Source organism: Lagenorhynchus albirostris, chromosome 17 (assembly GCF_949774975.1).
Source record: "Lagenorhynchus albirostris chromosome 17, mLagAlb1.1, whole genome shotgun sequence".
Taxonomy (NCBI): Eukaryota; Metazoa; Chordata; class Mammalia; order Artiodactyla; family Delphinidae; genus Lagenorhynchus; species Lagenorhynchus albirostris.
In genome coordinates, this window is record NC_083111.1 from 46,381,534 (window position 1) to 46,399,556 (window position 18,023).

General features: G+C 41.0%; 1 protein-coding gene across 1 annotated transcript in view; it reads right to left on the bottom strand.

Moving 5' to 3' along the window:
• Positions 1-18,023, bottom strand: part of SNX31 (sorting nexin 31) — a 63,901-nt gene that overhangs the window by 10,788 nt on the left and 35,090 nt on the right. Inside the window, exons 9-11 of the mRNA XM_060127861.1 lie at positions 9,994-10,086; positions 5,698-5,901; positions 552-665 (exon numbers count right to left, since the gene is read on the bottom strand). Coding sequence (XP_059983844.1) covers positions 552-665; positions 5,698-5,901; positions 9,994-10,086 — 411 coding nt within the window. The remainder of the gene's footprint in view (positions 1-551; positions 666-5,697; positions 5,902-9,993; positions 10,087-18,023) is intronic.

Below are 18,023 nucleotides of genomic sequence, written 5' to 3' on the forward strand. Positions count from 1 at the left end.
AGATAAAAGGGATAGTTTTTATCTACTTGGAAAATGCCAAAAGAATTATAGAGATGCCAATCATTTGCCTCCAGTATTCTTATTAAATGAGATGACAAATATCTGTATTGTCTAAGCCATGGGTTGGCAAACAAATCTAGCCACCCCACCTCTAGTTATAAATAAAGTTTTATTGAAACACCCATTCATTCATGTATTGTCTGTGGCTGCTTTTGTGCTACAATAGAGTTGAGTAGTTGCAACAGAGGCCATATGAACCTCAAAACCTAAAATATTTACCAACTGGTTCTTTGAGAAAAAGTTTAATGACCCATGGTCTAAGTCACTGTTTGTCAAGTCTTCTGCTACTTGGTAACTAAATTCATTTCTAAGTGATATGAAAGCTTTGGTGACTAGTAAAATAAAACAAAATAAATGACATTACAGGCTCAAAGGAGCATGTGTAGCATACTCTAGTACTCTGCTCCAGTTGGGTTAGGGCTTTGTCCACCCCGGAGTGCAAGAGAGCATTTTAGCACAGAAGGTTTTCCTGCTCTGCCCTAAGAACTTACCTGTTTGGTGTAAAGAACAAACCACTGCCAGTGACTCTCCTCACTATACTGAAACCTGAGCTCTAAGTTCTGGTTGAGAGTTTGCTGGGGCCCATCTGTATCCAGCAGAGTCCCCTATAAAGGAAAAGATATTATTTGATATTCAGTAGGAATGTAAGTGGCTATTACGTGCTGGGCAAAATATCAAAACAAGTGAGACTATTCCTATTCTCAAGAAACTATAAATTCAATCTATTTGGGAGCCATTAAAGCAAATCATCATAGTGTGATATAATAAGTATCAATATTATAAGGGAAATGAATACAGGTCTATGGAAGTAAATAGGTTGGACACCTAATCCAGACTAGGATGTAAAGGAAGGCTGGCAGAGGCTGCGGGGGGGTGGGGTGGGGGTGGGGGTGGGGGGAGGGGGGCGGTGTTATTTGAGCAGAAGTAGAAATTATCCAAGTTTGTTGTATGTTTTTTTGGGGGGAAGGGGGGTGATGGTGACAAGCGGTTCCTGGTAGAAGAAAAAACAAGTGCAAATGCACTGAGGCCTGAGGGAACCTGGCACACTGGGGTATGGCTGAAGCACGGACGGTGAGGCATGGGGGGTGGTGAGAAAAGGGGCTTAGAGAAGCAGGTAGGGCCAGATCCTGAAAGCCTGGAGAAAGCCCCTGTGGTTTTTGCTATACAGCATCTATCCCTTTCTCTTCTAGTACTGGAGTTTCAAATTCCCTTGCAAAAACTTTCCGTCTTCGCTGTGGCTCTCTAGGTAGGACTGTCAGGAAATGCTGCCCTCCTGGAGGGTGGCACACGTATTGCATGCTTTATGAATTATATCTCACTAAAACTGTTACAAAGGAAGAGAATGATGGTGTGGTGTTGGGGGAGGGATAGACACAAAGATCAGTGGAACAGAGCAGAGAATCCAGAAATATACCCACACAAATGTGCATAACTGATTTTTGACAAAGGTGCAAAAGCAGTTCAATTGAGAAAAGATAGTCTTTTCAAAAGTGGTGCTGGGGCAATTGGATTTCCATAGGCAAAAAAAGGGAACCATGTTCTAAATTTCACACCCTATGTGCAAATTAACTCAAAATGGGTCATGGACTTAAATGTATAACCTATAACTATACAACTTTTAGGAAAAAAAACCCAACAAAAAAACCTGGGGAAAAATTCTTCAGGATTTAGGGTTTGGCAGAGAATTCCGACTTGACACCAGAAACACAATAAAAAAACAGATGAATTAGACTTCATCAAAATTAAAATCTTTTGCTCTGCAAAAGGCCCTATTAAGAAAATGAAAAACTGCAAAATGAAAGAAAATAGTTGCAAACCGCATATCCAACAAAGGACTAGTATCTAGAATAAATTTAAGTACTCTCAAAACTCAACAGTAAACAAACAGTCCAATTGGAAAATGAGTAAAAGATATGAAGACATTTCACCTAAGAAGATATACAGATGGCAAATAAGCACATGAAAAGATGTTCAACATCATTAGCCATGAGAGAAAAGCAAATCAAATCCAATCATTAAATACCATTAAACACTTATCACGGCAGATAAAATAAAAAATGGTGAAAACACCCAATTGCTGAGGAGGATACAGAGAGACTGGATTGCTCATACTTCACCGGTGGGAATGTAAATTGGCACAGCTCCCTTGAAATCAGTTTAGCAGTTTCCTAAAAAATTAAATATGTAACTTCCACATGACCCAGCAATTGTACTCCTGGGCATTTATCCTAGAAAATTGAAGACCTGTGCTCAGACAAAAGCTTATACATGAATATTTATAGAAGCATTATTCATAATAGCTAAAAACTGGAAACGACCAGATAGTGGTTAAACAAATTTTAGCCATTCACTACCATGGAATACTGCTCAGCAACAAAAAGAAACAAACTACTGAAATACACAACAAGCTGAATGAATTTCCAAAGAATTATGCTAAGTAAAGGAAATCCCAAAAAGCTACATAATGCTTGATTATATTCATGTAATATTATTTTATTTTTTAAGGTAATCAATTCCTTGCTTTTATTTATATTTTTACCTCCTAAACACAGTCAATTCTTATTTTTCACTGTAGTCGTGCTCTATGATGATACCATAAGCACTAAATTAGTGGGTACTGAAAAACAGCCCAAGGGGAAATATAGGTTTAGGTTCCTGTGAACCTCTGGTCACAACATTTTCATCAACCGATCAATACATAACCTTGTTTTATGTGTGTTTGTTTTTTCAGTTGAGGTATAATTGATATGCAAAAAACTGCACATATTTAATGTACACAATTTGAAGAGTTTGGACATATGCATATATACATGAAATCATCACCACAATCAAGTAATAAATATATCCATTACCTCCAAAAGTTTTATATAATATTCTTGAAATGATACAATATGAAAATGTCAAATAGATTAGTGGTTGCAAGGGTTTAAGGGGGGATGGGGGTGGGAGAAAGTGGATGCAGCTATAAAAAGCCAACATGAGAGATCCCTGTGATGATGGAAATGTCTTGACTCTTCATTGTATCAATGTCAATACCCTGGGTGGGGATGTCGTACTATAGTTTTGTAAGATGTAATAATTGGAGAAAAGTGGGTCAAGCGTATGCAGGATCTCTGTACCATTTCTTTCAACTGCATGTGAATCTACAATTACATCAAAATTAAAAGTTTACCTACAAATAATTAACTGTTTAAAGCAAAAATAATTATAACATAGCATGAGGCTTATATGTGGAAATAAAGTATAGCAACAAATACCACAAAGGACAGAAGGGACAAATAGAGGTACACTGTTGTAAGGTTTTTACCCTTTTTCTGAAATAGTGTAATATTTGAAAGTAGACTGTAATAAGTTAAAGATATATATTAAAATCTCTAGGGGCTTCCCTGGTGGGACAGTGGTTGGGAGTCTGCCTGCCGATGCAGGGGACATGGGTTCGTGCCCCAGTCCAGGAGGATCCCACATGCCACGGAGCGGCTAGGCCCATGAGCCACGGCCACTGAGCCTGCGCGTCCGGAGCCTGTGCTCCGCAGCGGGAGAGGCCACAATGGTGAGAGGCCCACGTAACGCAAAAAAACAAAAAACAAAAAAAACCTCTTAAATCACCATAAATTTAAAAGGTATAGCTAAAAAAAAAACCAATGGTGCAAATGAGTAGAATCATAAAATAGTCACTCGGTCAAAAGAAGGCAGGAAAAGAAGGAAAAAACTGATAAAACTCAAAGAAATGGACAAATCCACAATTATAGTTGAAGATTTTAACACTCCTCACAATAACTGACAGAACAAGTAGAGAGAAATGTGTAAGGACAGAGGTTATTTGAACACCATCAACTGCTTGACATAATTGACATTTATAGACTCTTCTACCCAATAGTGGCAGCATATATTTACATTCTTTTCAAGTGCACATTGGACATTTCAAGATAGACCAAACTTTGGGCCGCAAAACAAGTTCCCATAGTTTAAAAAGACGGAAATCATATGATATATATTTTTCTGACCCCCAGAGGGAAAGAGTGGCGCAGAAAGAAGGGTTAGGAGGCTGTGTATTTCATCCAGGCAGGAAATGTTGAGACCAAGCTGTGAGGGCAGAGAGAAAGGGAGAGTTTTGAGGGAAAGCAGGGTCATAGAATAGATAGGTCTCTATATCAGCTATATCAGATATAAGGTGGGGGGAGGATAAATTAGGAATTTGGGATTAACAGATACACACTACTATATGTAAAATAAACAACAAGGACCTACTGTATAGCACAGGGAACTATATTCAATATCTTATAATATATCAAGATATATTATAAGATTTATTGATATAAGATATATCAATATCTTGATATATAGCACAGGGAACTATATTCAATATCTTATAATATATCAAGATATATTATAAGATTTATTGATATAAGATATATCAATATCTTATAATAACCTATAATGGAATAGAATCTGAAAAAGCATATATACATATATATATGTGAAACTGTATCACTTTGCTGTACACCTGAAACATTGTAAATCAACTATACTTCAATAAAAATTTTTTTTTAAAAAAACATGTAAGGTAAGAGAAAAGCCAGAGATTATTTCAAGATTGCTGGTTTGGCAATTAAGGAGTGGTGGTAGAGGTTCCCTTTATCAAGATAGGGAACACAGGAGGAAGAACCTTAGGATGGGCATGAGAGGGAAAAGATGAGTCTGGTTTGGGGAAAGGTTGAGTTTGAGGTGTCTATGAAACACTTGGTAAAGATGTCGAGAATGCAGTAGGAAATACTGGACTTTTAACCAGTCATCTGTAATTAATTTCAGGGAATATGTAGAGGAAAGATGCTAGAAACGGAACCCCAGGAATCACCAGCATTTCAGGAGTAGTCAGAGGGAGAGGCAGCCCACAAAATTAGGGGAGGAAGCAGGGGAAGTTTTGAAAAGGAAGACGTGGTTGACTGTATCAAATGCCACAGACAGGCCTAGTACCAAGCCAGCTAAAAAATCCCTGTGGGTTTCATGGATTTAGCAACTGGGCATCATGGTTGCTCTAGTAGCATTCATCCTCTACTAGTTAACCTCCATTTCCTGTGTAAAGGGGATAATCCCTCTTAGCTCACTGGGTTATTTTTAAGAACATAATTAAATAGCAGATGTGGCATTGCCCAGCACAGCACCTGGTACAAAGTAGGCACTCAATAAGTCTGATCAGAAGGGTTTCTCTTGGGAGGAGATGGCAAGGTAGGTATGATGCCGGGGATCCTTAAAATAGCTCTGATGGGCAGCGCTCAGTTTCCAAGCATAGAGATCTTGTCGGTACTGAGAACGTACTGAGTGCTCAATAAATGGTACCTGTTATTGCTACTCGTTGTTATTACTTTAAACACCCTTCAAGCAGTAAAGAAGCCTGAAGGTGGAAGGTGGGAAGATGGTTGTCTCTACAGCAAGGGTGGGGAACTTGTACCAGATAATAGACAGGTTTTTACCACTAGGTGATGTTTACTGTGGCTTAGATGCCAGTCCACTCAAGGTACTGATTCGAATGGCAAATCTGTGTCCCCAATACCACTGTTGTCATCGAGAACACTAGGATTTTAAAATCATGGGTGGAGGCTTTAAATCATGGGTAAGGCAAGCTGCCAAGATACTCACAAGGAAAGTGACCTGCCAGCACTTCACCCTGTTCATCTGGAAAATGACATCCTGGGTCTGGTTATCAGGCAGGGTTATGCAGCAGCTGATCTCATTATTGCCAACGGAAAGAACGGTCCCACAGCCGGGTTCTGGGTAGTCACAGGTACAGGGATCCAGCTGCATGTATCCATAGTGCCACACCTCTTGGGATAGCTCCAAAAACTGCTCCAAAGGGGGGGGGGGATGAAGGAAGCAAAAGACTGCTTGAAGCAGATGAAAATCTCATGTCAGAAGCTACTACCATTCTAATGCAACACATGGAATGGAGTCACAGTGAAAGCACCTTTTTCTTCTGGACGATACAAATGAAGACAATGCCCCTTGTGCTGACAATAAACGCTGCGCATGTTCATGGTGTGTCCTGCCTCGTTGACCACTGTCTCCCTGCTCCTGTTACAGTGCTCAGACATAGTGGCAATAAAAATATTCGATGTGTGAATGAAGAAGGAAGAAAAGAGTAGAAGGAAATCGAATGAATAGGTAGTTCTCACTTTACCACATGGTTAAGTCAGAAGGACCACCCAGGGACAACCTGGCTTTCTCCCAATCCTTCCCTGAAGCAAGGTAACTTACACCTCCCTTTCAAGGACTACGTGAGCGCTCTCTGATAAAGGGAAACCTGCTGAGCCATATGCGGTGAGGGACAGCTGACTCTTGCTACTAGGTGGCAGAGGATTCCAGGCTGCTGTCCCTCCCGGCCACATGTTGGACCAGCTCATTGTGCTGAAGCCCATGCATTCAGCTTAGGAGATGCGTTAAGCTGCCGGGCCTCCCTTCGGGTCAGTGGGCAACAACAGAGATGACAGGTTGTGAGTAGATGCTACCTACCTGTGTGGGTGGGGACCGGGGCTGAGCAATCTTGCCGCAGAGCATTTAGAATAGTTTCATGGCTTTTACTACAAAAGTTCTTTTTTATTATATGGTATAAATCTTTAATTTAATTAATTTAAATTAAAATAAATTTAATTTAGTTTATTCTTTGGTAACACTTAAAAAATTCATAATAAACTTTTGGCTGCAATGCTCTAAAAGAGATGAAAGTATTTGTTTAATTAAAAGTTAAGCTTCGGGCTTCCCTGGTGGCGCAGTGGTTGAGAGTCCGCCTGCCGATGCAGAGGACACAGGTTCGTGCCCCGGTCCGGGAAGATCCCACATGCCACGGAGTGGCTGGGCCCGTGAGCCACGGCCGCTGAGCCTGCGCGTCCGGGGCCTGTGCTCCGCAACGGGAGAGGCCACAACAGTGAGAGGCCCGCGTACCGCAAAAAAAAAAAAAAAAAGTTAAGCTTCATTTCTCAAGAAAGTTGTTGATGAATAAGTACTATGCTCAAAATGCTGGCTGGCATTTGCCATTCAAAGGAGGTGCACTGATATTACTGACTGTGTGAAAACCAGAGGACAGAAATCTAACAGGATTATCTATTTGAAAATTAGTTCTGTTTTTGTTTTTGGCTGTGGCACACAGCTTGCAGGATCTTAGTTCCCCAACCAGGGGTTGAACATGGGCCACGGCAGTGAAAGCATAGAGTTCTACCCACTGGACCGCCAGGGAATTCCTGAAAATTAGTTGTTTTAAGAAGTACTTTAAAGGGACTTTCCTGGCGGTCGAGTGGTTAAGACTCTGTGCTCCCAGTGCAGGGGGCATGGGTTTGATCCCTGGTCTGGGAACTAAGATCCCACATGTTGCATGGCATGGCCTAAAAAAAAAAAAAAAAAAAAAAAAATGCCTTAAAAAGATAATTTAACATGTGTAACTGCTGAAGGTATGGTTATGTATTTTCATTTAGATCAGGGTTTGGCAAACTATTTTTTTTAATAAGTTTATTTATTTATTTATTTTTGGCTGCATGCGGTGTTCATTGCTGCACACAGGCTTTCTCCAGTTGTGGCGAGCAGGGGCTGCTCTTCATTGTGGTGCCGGCTTCTCATTGCAGTGGCTTCTCTTATTGTGGAGCACAGGCTCTAGGCGCCCGGGCTTCAGTAGCTGTGGCACGTGGGCTCAGTAGTTGTGGCTCACGGGCTCTAGAGCTCAGGCTCAGTAGTTGTGGCACAGGGTTTAGTTGCTCGGCGGCATGCAGGATCTTCTCGGACCAGGGTTTGAACCCATGTCCCCAGAATTGGCAGGTGGATTCTTAACCACTGTGCCACCAGGGAAGCCCTGGTAAACTTTTCTGCAGAGCCACGTAGTAAATATTTTCAATTGTGGGGGCATATGATCTCTATTGCAGCTACTAACCTCCTCCACTCTAGCACAAAGGCAGCCTTTGACGATACATGCATGAATGAGCGTGGCTGTGTGCCCGTGCACTTCATTTACACAAACAGTGGCCCATGGGCCATAGTTAGCCTCTCTCTGGTTTAGAGCAAATGACTGCTCCTTTAGATTAATTTCACTCATTTTCAATTCCAAGTTTTCTTGTACATGTGCATAAAATTAAGCAATAGTTGTTAATGTGTTCACTCCATTAGCAGAACTTCACAAACACTTAAATAATGCTGGTTTTATAGCAGTATTCTCAGATGCTTCAAGAGAAAATCATTTGTTAACTTGAATAATGGTTCAATATTTTTTCAAATAAAAAAAACTCCACACATACCCTGTCCCAAAGCAGTATAGACGAGTCTGACAAACAAGACATATTTTAACAAAAGAAATGGCCTCTGCTTCATTGTGTTATCTTTTTTTATTCTTTATATTTGGCCAACCACTAAAGCATTGATTTTGAACAAAATGCAAAGAAAATTTAGAGGACTAAATTCATACACTCAAAGTGAGGTTTTTAAAAGACCACTATCAAAATATTATGATAAAATCAGGTAAAACATTCAACATAGAAAATAAAATTTAGGGCTTCCCTGGTGGAGCCATGGTTAAGAATCCGCCTGCCAATGCAGGGAACACGGGTTCGAGCCCTGGTCCGGGAAGATCCCACATGCCACGGAGCAACTAAGCCCATGTGCCGCAACTACTGAGCCTGCGCTCTAGAGCCCACGAGCCACAACTACTGAAGCCCGCAGCAGAGCCCATGCTCCGCAGCAAGAGAAGCCACCGTAATGAGAAGCCTGCGCACCGCAAGGAAGAGCAGGCCCCACTCACCACAACTAGAAGAAAGCCCACGCACAGCAATGAAGACCCAACGCAGCCAAATAAATAAATAAGTAAAACATTTTTAAAGAAAAGAAAATTTGTTTTGTGGCAAAAATACAAATTTTGGTAGAGCAAAGCAGCATGGTTAAAAACGGCATTCTTACTAAATTAAGAAGTTTATAGAGCAGAAATGTCCTTAGAATTGGTAACTGTATCCAAAGTAGTAGCAATATGCTGTCCATCAAAATAGAAGCTGTAATTATAAAAATTTACAAATACACAGAGAAACTGAACTTCAAAATTTCTCAGACAAAGCTGGGGTGGAATACTAAGGGGGGAAATACTAAATCATGGCAGTATATGCTTTTTCTTTTTTGCAGCTCATCATTAAAATTCTCATGGTAGATTTTGAAGAATTACTTTCTATATCAACCTAAGTATAAATAAGTCCTCTAAATTTGTTGGCATTTTCTTCAAAATCAGTGCTTTGGTGGTGAACACTGGTTAAGTATAAAGGATAAAAAAAAAAAGACAACACAATGAAGCAAAGGCCATTTCTTCTGTTAAAATATGACTTGTCAGACTTGTATACACTGCTTGGGGGAATGTAAGTTGGTACCATATTTATGGAAGTTTTTAAAATGGCCATTTAGAAATATATCCTAAAGAATAATAGAACATGTATTCAAAGACAGAGGATGTTGGCTGCTGTGTTCAGGGACTTTCAGCCAGGAACCGTACCAGGTGTTGGGAACACACAGAGTATGTATAAATTAGACTCAGCCCTGGGCCTCATGGCGTTCGCTGCCAACGTGATTTATAGCAGCAAATCCTGGAAACAACCTGACTTCCGATAATAGGAAATCGGTTGGCTAAATGACAACATAACTATAAAATGGAATACTCTGTGTCATTAAAAATGATATTAAAGGTCTATATTAATGAACCTGGCAAAGGACTCACAATATACTGTCTGTATTTTTTAGAATCTTTAAACAATAAGCCTTTATTAATTTTATGAAAAGAAAAATCAATGAAGGTCTTCTCATTTTTAAAAAGGCCCCATTTTTAGTGCTTCACGGGTTTATAAATTACAGAACCAGCTCAATTCCAGTCTGTTTCTTTAACTACCTTCCAAGAGATTTCTCTTGGAGCAATATTTCATTCACCTTAGTTTGGTTGTCTTCTTTCTGGAGAGCCTCTAATTTCTGCCTCTGTACCTCTGTGGGTTTGGCCCATTCTTTTTCAATGTCCTGTATTGCCTTAAAACAATATAAGTTGTAAAATTAGCAAAATTAACAGAAATGAATTAATCTGACAAAAACATACTCGTGTATGAAAGGCTATAAAAACAGACCCAAGTGGACACATATAAGGATGTAGCATGTTATAAAGGTTACTTTTTAAATTAGTTGGATGTGGGAAGCAATTTCTCAATGGTTTGGGGACAAGTGGTAGCACTTAGGAAAGAAAATAAAATTTGCTCTTTCCCCACACCACCCAATCCAATAAACACAGATAGGTTAAAGATTCGAATGTAAAAACCATAAAAGAACCAGAAGAAAATAAAAGGTATTTTTATCTGATCTTGTGCTAGGAAATACCTTTCTAAGATACAAAGATAAAATGTCATATAAATGAATGTATAATTACATAAAAATATAAAAACTTCTGTATCTAAAACCACCAAGAACAAAACTAAGAAGCAAATGGCAAACCAAGGGAAATGACTACATCATATGTGGCAAAGAGTTGATCTTATTTATGTAAACCAACAGTAAAAATGTAAACATCCCTAATAGGAAAATGGACAAAGGATACGTATCAGCAATTAATAAAAAGGAATTCCAAATGACAAATATAGATTGAACCTCACTAGTAGTCAAAGAATCTGTTTGCCTCTCAAATTGGCAAAGACAAAAAATATACATAATATTCAGAGTTGGCAAGGGTTTGGAGAAACAGGAAGTTTCATATAGATCTGATGCAATTTAAACTGGTAACATTTTATGGAGGTGACTTGGCATACAAATCTAAAACCACCTATAGGCATGACAAACATAGATGTGGGGAAAATGTACTGATAAGGCTATTACTACTATTGTTTGTAATACTGAAAATTTTCCAGCTATTAATAGTGGCAAACACATGTATAGTGCTTACTATGTGTCAGGCAATGTTCTAATTGCCCTAAAACAAAAGTCAATCCCACCCCCTCCCCCTCTGGTAACTACTAATTTGTTCTCGGTATCTATGCATGTGTTTTTGTTTGGTTTGTTTGTTCATTTATTTTATCATATTATTTATTGATTATTTCATTTATATTTCAGTGAAATCATATGGCATTTGTCTTTCTCCATCTGACTTATTTCACTCAGCAAAATACTGAGTGAAATACAACATGTCCATCCATGTTGTCACAAATGGCAGGATTTCATCTTTTTCATGGCTGAGTAGTATTCCAGCCAAGGAATGCTCAGAGCCACCAGAAGATGGGAGAGGCAAGGAACAGAAACTTCTTCAGCACCCTGAGGGGGAGCATGGTCCTGCCAGCACCTTGATTTCAGACTTCTGGCCTATGGAAATGTGACAGAATAAATTTCTATTATTTTAGCGCTCCTCCCCGTGCCCCCCCCCCGCATAAAGAAAAATGTCAACCCTTACAGCCACCCTATGAAATAGGTACTATTATGAAATGCCCAAAAATAGGTGATTGAGTTTAGGTACAACCAAATAATAGCTTATGCTATCATTTAAAACTATATAGAATATTTAACAACATGAGGAAAGTCTGTGATGCATTGATACATGAAAAAATGTCAAGTTACAAAATAAGGGCATAGTAGTAGATTGTGATTTTTTTTTTTTTTTTCGGTACGGAGGCCTCTCACTGTTGTGGCCTCTCCCGTTGCGGAGCACAGGCTCCGGATGCACAGGCTCAGCGGCCACGGCTCACGGGCCCAGCCTCTCCGCGGCATGTGGGATCTTCCCGGACCGGGGCACGAACCCATGTCCCCTGCTTCGGCAGGCAGACTCTCAACCACTGCGCCACCAGGGAAGCCCAGATCCTGATTTTTATAAAACAAAAAATATATATAAAACAAAAGCCAAAAGACCTTGCATCCACACTTAGGAGTCAAGAAAATGGATGTACATATGAGCGAAATGTAGTATATGAAATAAACACATCAAAAAAGTTGAGTTTATACGTATGATCGATTTAAGATTTGAGATGATGTTTACTTTTGTTTTTGAGCTCTTCCATATTTGCATATTTTTATAAGATGAAAACAATCTTACAATTGAAAAACAATTAAAAATGAATATACTGTTAGGCCCTTTTTGCTCAGCTTTGGGTAACTGCCACCAGCTAGTGTTCCCAAACTCCACCTCCCTGATGGGCTGCTCAGTTCTGTTTCCTAATCTGCACTGATGATTTAAGCAGAACAACACTGGTCTTAAAGAGAGAAATCACCTGAAGACAACTTAAGCCCTCAGCAATTTCTTCTGTACTCTTCCCTTCTTTTCCTGGCATCCAGCCTCCCTTACCCCTTTATCCCGCCTGGCCCCAGGGCAGGCTCGGAGATCAGCTTTCCATCTCATCAGCTGCATACACTTAGCCTGTGCTATGCTGCCATCATGCTTTAATTTAGAGTTTTCCAGTGGTCCTCAGGCTGTTAACACCTCAAGGAAAGAGCCTGAGTCCTTTACCTCAGTGTATCTTGTCCAGTGTCTTACATACAGCAAAACTGCAAACAATTCTTTGCCAATTATCAGCACTTATTTATATCTTAGTCTGAATGTAAGTCTATGTGTTATGTCCCTCGTATCAATGAAGGACAGGTTATGCCTTTTCTCCAAGAGGAGAAAGAAAAGCTGAATAAATTTTTGACGTTGTTCTTTAGGTTGGAGGAAAGGAGATGGATTTAGAGAGAAGAATAACTACTATTTGTTGAGAACCTGTTTTACATAAGTTTTCTCATTGACTTTTTCCAAACTGTTCTGTGGGTTAGGAACATTTACCCCCATTTTACAAATGGGTAAAATCAAGGTCCAGAGAGGTTATGACTTTCAAGACAACCCAGTAAGTAAGTGGCAAGGGTTGGATTAAAACCCAGATCTGACCACTCCACCAATCCCTCCTCCTATTGCCCAAGACACTGAATTCTGACCATGTAGGCTGCTACACACCCCAAGGCTTTCTCCTCATTGCCAACTATTCTCAAAACTGAACCTAGATACCACACCAGAATGGAATCAGCATGGGTATGAAGAAGAAAACACCTTTTTCTTTCCAGAATTCTACTTGATCTTAGAGCCCTGTAAGGACTGTTAGAACAGGGCAACGATGTCAAAGAGAAACATGGCTAAAAATACAAGGCAAATAGCAATCATGGTGGTTAGTATGTAAGTACTAACCAAAGATACATCATTCATCATTAGAAGATCTGGGAGTCTCAAACACAGAGATTTACATGTCCTACAGGAGAGGTAACATAACTGTTTTTGTTTTATACCTGTGAAAACCTTTGCCCCTGATTATGACTTTAGAAGTCATCACTCAAATGTATTATATACAGTACCTCACTCCAGGCAATGAGAGAGTCAAGTTTAGATAAATGTCTCTATTCAGTTATATGGTTCCCCGAAGACTGGCTGATGGAGACTCATGTGGAACCTAATTTTTAAAATTGCATGAAATCACGTAAGTCAAGGTTTTCATGAGCTTCAATCACACATACGCTAGTGCCCTCTGCAGAGGCTTTTGTAGTGAGAAGTGGAGAGTGCAGGCCTTTTTAAACAAGGCATCAGTCACTTGGCTCTGGGTGTTTGAGGCTGAGCAGAGCAAGGCCAGGGATGTGGGAGCAGATTGGGCCCATACAAGGGCACTGAGCCATGGGGGTATTGGGAGGCTAGTGGTCAGCCCACACTCCCCGTATCATACCATGGGCCCTGATGCAGGGCTGGGCCCGCCTGGGGGAAGGGGCACCTTTTCCTAATGTGCACAAATTGTAAATGGGCCAGTGGTGGCCCTGCTGAATGTAGGCCCAGAATTGACTGAGCCTTCAGTATTTTTAAGAAAATCCAGAAACTTATACTTTTATACGCAATCTTCCATTTTGTTTAAAATGTCAAATTTTAAAAGAGAGGGGCTTTCCTGGTGGCGCAGTGGTTGAGAATCTGCCTGCCAATGCAGGGGACACGGGTTTGAGCCCTGCTCTCGGAGGATCCCACATGCTGCGGAGCAACTGGGCCTGTGAGCCACAACTACTGAGCCTGCGCGTCTGGAGCCTGTGCTCTGCAACAAGAGAGGCCACGACAGTGAGAGGCCCGCGCACCGCAATGAAGAGTGGTCCCCGCTCGTCGCAACTAGAGAAAGCCCTCGCACAGAAACGAAGACCCAACACAGCCAAAAATAAATAAATTAATTAATTAAAAAAATTTTTTTTTATAAAGAGGGAGGAAGGAAACACCTTGCGCGAGCCCACTTGGCTTGTGGGACATCACTGGACACGCTTGCTTTAAAAAATATTGAGAGTATTCCTTAATGGTTAATTATGATGGCACTGTTATTTATCAGAACTCCTCAGAAATTTTTCCGTTAACTTTTCATTTTTTTTTTTTGCGGTATGCGGGCTTCTCACTGCTGTGGCCTCTTCCGCTGCGGAGCACAGGCTCCGGACGCGCAGGCTCAGCGGCCATGGCTCACGGGCCCAGCCGCTCTGCGGCATGTGGGGTCCTCCCGGACCGGGGCACGAACCCGTGTCCCCTGCATCGGCAGGCGGACTCTCAACCACTGCGCCACCAGGGAAGCCCTCCATTAACTTTTTAAAAGGATGATTGCTTCTCACTCACATATCCTAAGCACCCAGGACACAGTCTGTGCCCTTGGCCATTCAGTGTCTACCTAGGGAGATAATTATGTGAACCAGTATTCACAATACCAGGTGCAGGTACCATAATGGAGGGCAGAACAAAATACCATGGGGGTGGGGAGGGGGAAGGCAAGTAGGCTTCCCAAAGGAGGCAGCACTGTGGTTCCCTCCCTCCTGCTGGCCTGGGGCCCCCTTTCCATTTCTCAGTGGCTCTGCTCGAATTCAAGGAATGATAATGGCACAGGTTATTATGACATCAACTACAGTTTTTTGAAGATTTTGCCAGGCAAAGAGCTAAGGTTTGAATGTCAGTCTGTTAAAGCTGGAAGAAAACTTACTTAGAGACTATTAGTTCAGCCTCATCGCTTCACAGGGAGAAATTGTAGTTCCAGTTCTAGAAGGATGAAGTGACTGTACCAAGGTCACCCAGAGAGAGAGAGCCAGTGACAGAGCAAGGGATAGAATGCGTTTTTGAAACTACAATTCAGTGTGCTTTCCATGAAGCCATCTTTCCCCCAGCTATGAGAGGAGGAGACACCATCGATCTCTCTCTGGTTTACAACTCCTTAATGAAGACAGGTAAATATCGTATTATGATCTAGCAGTTCTAATTCTCACTACTCTGTATCCCTGGAAACCATGCCACAGAAACAATATTAGAATTAGGTGATGCATTCTCAATGAAGGATGTGCTGGCAAATAAACCAGACACTAATAATGTATCATAATAACAGCAAGAATACAGTGGCTCAGAGCCTCAGTAAACATTTAAAATGGTAAATTATGTTCCAGCTCATGTAACAGGGGTGTAAGTACACTGAACATGGATCAAAGTGGGATATGAAACGAGCTCAAAACTATATCCTAGCCATAAAAAATACCATAGTGAACATTAACTATTTCATAAGTGATATTTTGATTTGCCTTCTTAGAATTTAGAAGATTTTTGTGGAAATCATTTACTAGATGGTCTTGGTCTCTTAAAAAATCACCTAAGGAGAAATGTGTGTTAAGGTTGTGAGTCCTGTGACATTCTGGCTGCTGGGGTCTGCTGTGTCTGTTCAGTCTGTTCAGTCATATACCCAGGTTCTCTGCCCTGTGCTGAAAAAGCCAGGGTCCCTGTGTGGAGTTGGTGGTCTAGTGGGGGAGATATATACACAAATCATGCTCTATTTTGTCAAGCTGACGATTCCGTTGATTTTACAATACAATGGTCTTGTGTGACGCTAAGAAAAAACACTGCCAATTGAATTATAACACAGTGCCATGTGGCAGTCCTGTGCAGTGCATGAACTGCTCATGCCAGTCTCTCCCGGCTGGTAATTGCTTTCATTTCTTCTGAGGCATGTGGCAAATTCTCTCCCCTTCAGCAGCACTACTCAGCCTGTGCTAGGCAGTCCTTTTGCTTAATCTTTGTATAAAACGGATCAGTTTCCTCTCTCTGGGAACAAAAAGCACCTGGTTGTTGCTTTGCAAGAAAATGTGAAACATGGAACTGCGGTCATTTCTTCAAAGATGAACATTTGCTTTTCCAGTATAAAAGGGAACACTGCCACCCACTCTTTGCCTCTCTGTGTAAGCAATAACTCCCATTCAATGCAGAATCATACTCTATGAAGTAAGTTTAAATGACAATTAGACTCAACACATATGTCAACAACACACCTAATCCAACTAAAGGGAAAACAGTATGAACAGCTATGTATCAGTTAGCTATTGCTGCATAACAAATGACTCCAAAATAAAGACTTGCTTAAAATAATCCAATTAAAGCAATGTAATTGCTTAAAACGAATCCAGAAGTCACCTAAGGAAGTATGTGCTTTTCCTCTTCTATGCTCTTTCATAAACCAAAGCATCAAAATCCACCCTTTCACTTTTTTGCTACAACCAAAGTACTGCAGGAGGTTCTATCAATGTTTCCTTGTCCCCTTGCAAAGCTCATTAAAAGTGATGTCTGACCCGACACTTCTCCCCTCTCTTCAATTTTACCTCCTTAGTTTATGAAAAGCCACAGACTACAGCAGCTTAGAACCGCACTACATAAAAGCCACCTGCAAACGTGTTAAATCCCTTTTCTAAATCCTCCACGTCTAAGCCTACTCAATCCTTTGTCAGCAAACGTTATTTTTTCTTTTTCTTAAAAATGCAAATGGTACCAACTGCCTGACAGAATTATTATGACGCTTAAATGAAACAATACATTTAGAACAGTTAGTACTATGAGGGGCCCCCCAGGAGGCTTAATGCTAAGGTCATGCTGGGAATAGTTCTAGTTTCTGGAGATACAACAGTGAACAAAACAAATTCCCAATTTCATGGAGAAATCATTCTAGTAGGGACAGAGACAGTAAACAAAAATGTTACATATAGTGAAATGGTGGAAATGCTAAGGAGAAGATAAAGCAAGTACATCAGGATGTGGGGTTTAGTCTGAGGGAATAGAAAACAGTGGGAGGGTTTGAACAGGCCAGGAGTTCGACCCACCATTCTGCTGCTTGAGAACAAACTGAGGGATGACCTCATGGAACACCTTAAAAGAAGTTTCCAAACCTCCCTCCCACAACTGGCTAGCCAGGCCTGGGAAAGAATCAGGCCTCCGAAGATGCTGCCTCATGAGGGTGAAGAGTGGCGGGGAGCTGGGGAAGCAGGCAGGAGCCGAGATGGGGGTAACCAGGGGTGCATCACAGAGGCAGCCTCTGCTGAGCACGGCTGAGCAGAGCCTTCACCACATTAAGTTGGGCAAGGAAAGGAGGCCAAACTCTAAATTTACTTTTCTGGAGACTGAGGGGCAGGGGTAAGGCAGGACCGACCACATAATTTGCAGGGCCTAGTACGAAATGAAAATGCAGGGTCCCTTGTTAAAAAATTAAGAATTTCAAGATGTGATGCAGAGCATTCAACAAGCCTGGGGCCGTCTGAGCACGGAGGGCAGGGGCAGTGCAGCCCCACAGGCCACTTGCCCATGAGGCTGGCCCCGGGGGCGGGTATGCTACTTGTTGGTTTAGGGAAAAAGAAGATTATGCTAAAGTGAGATTTAGGGACCATGCGTGACTTTAAATTAGCAGGGATATCCTTTCTCTTCTCATGTAAATTAGCCTAGATGATGGAGTATCAGCTGCTGATTCGGAGAGATTGTTAGAATGGGGTAGAATTCTTTTCCCTCTAAACTCTACTCCTTTAAGAATATTTATCTATTTATATTCCATTTATTCAGTTACTGTGGTTAAAATATACATAACATTTATCATTCTAACCATCTATAGGTGTACAATTCAGTGGCACTAAAAACACTCACAATGCTGTGTAACCATCACCACTCT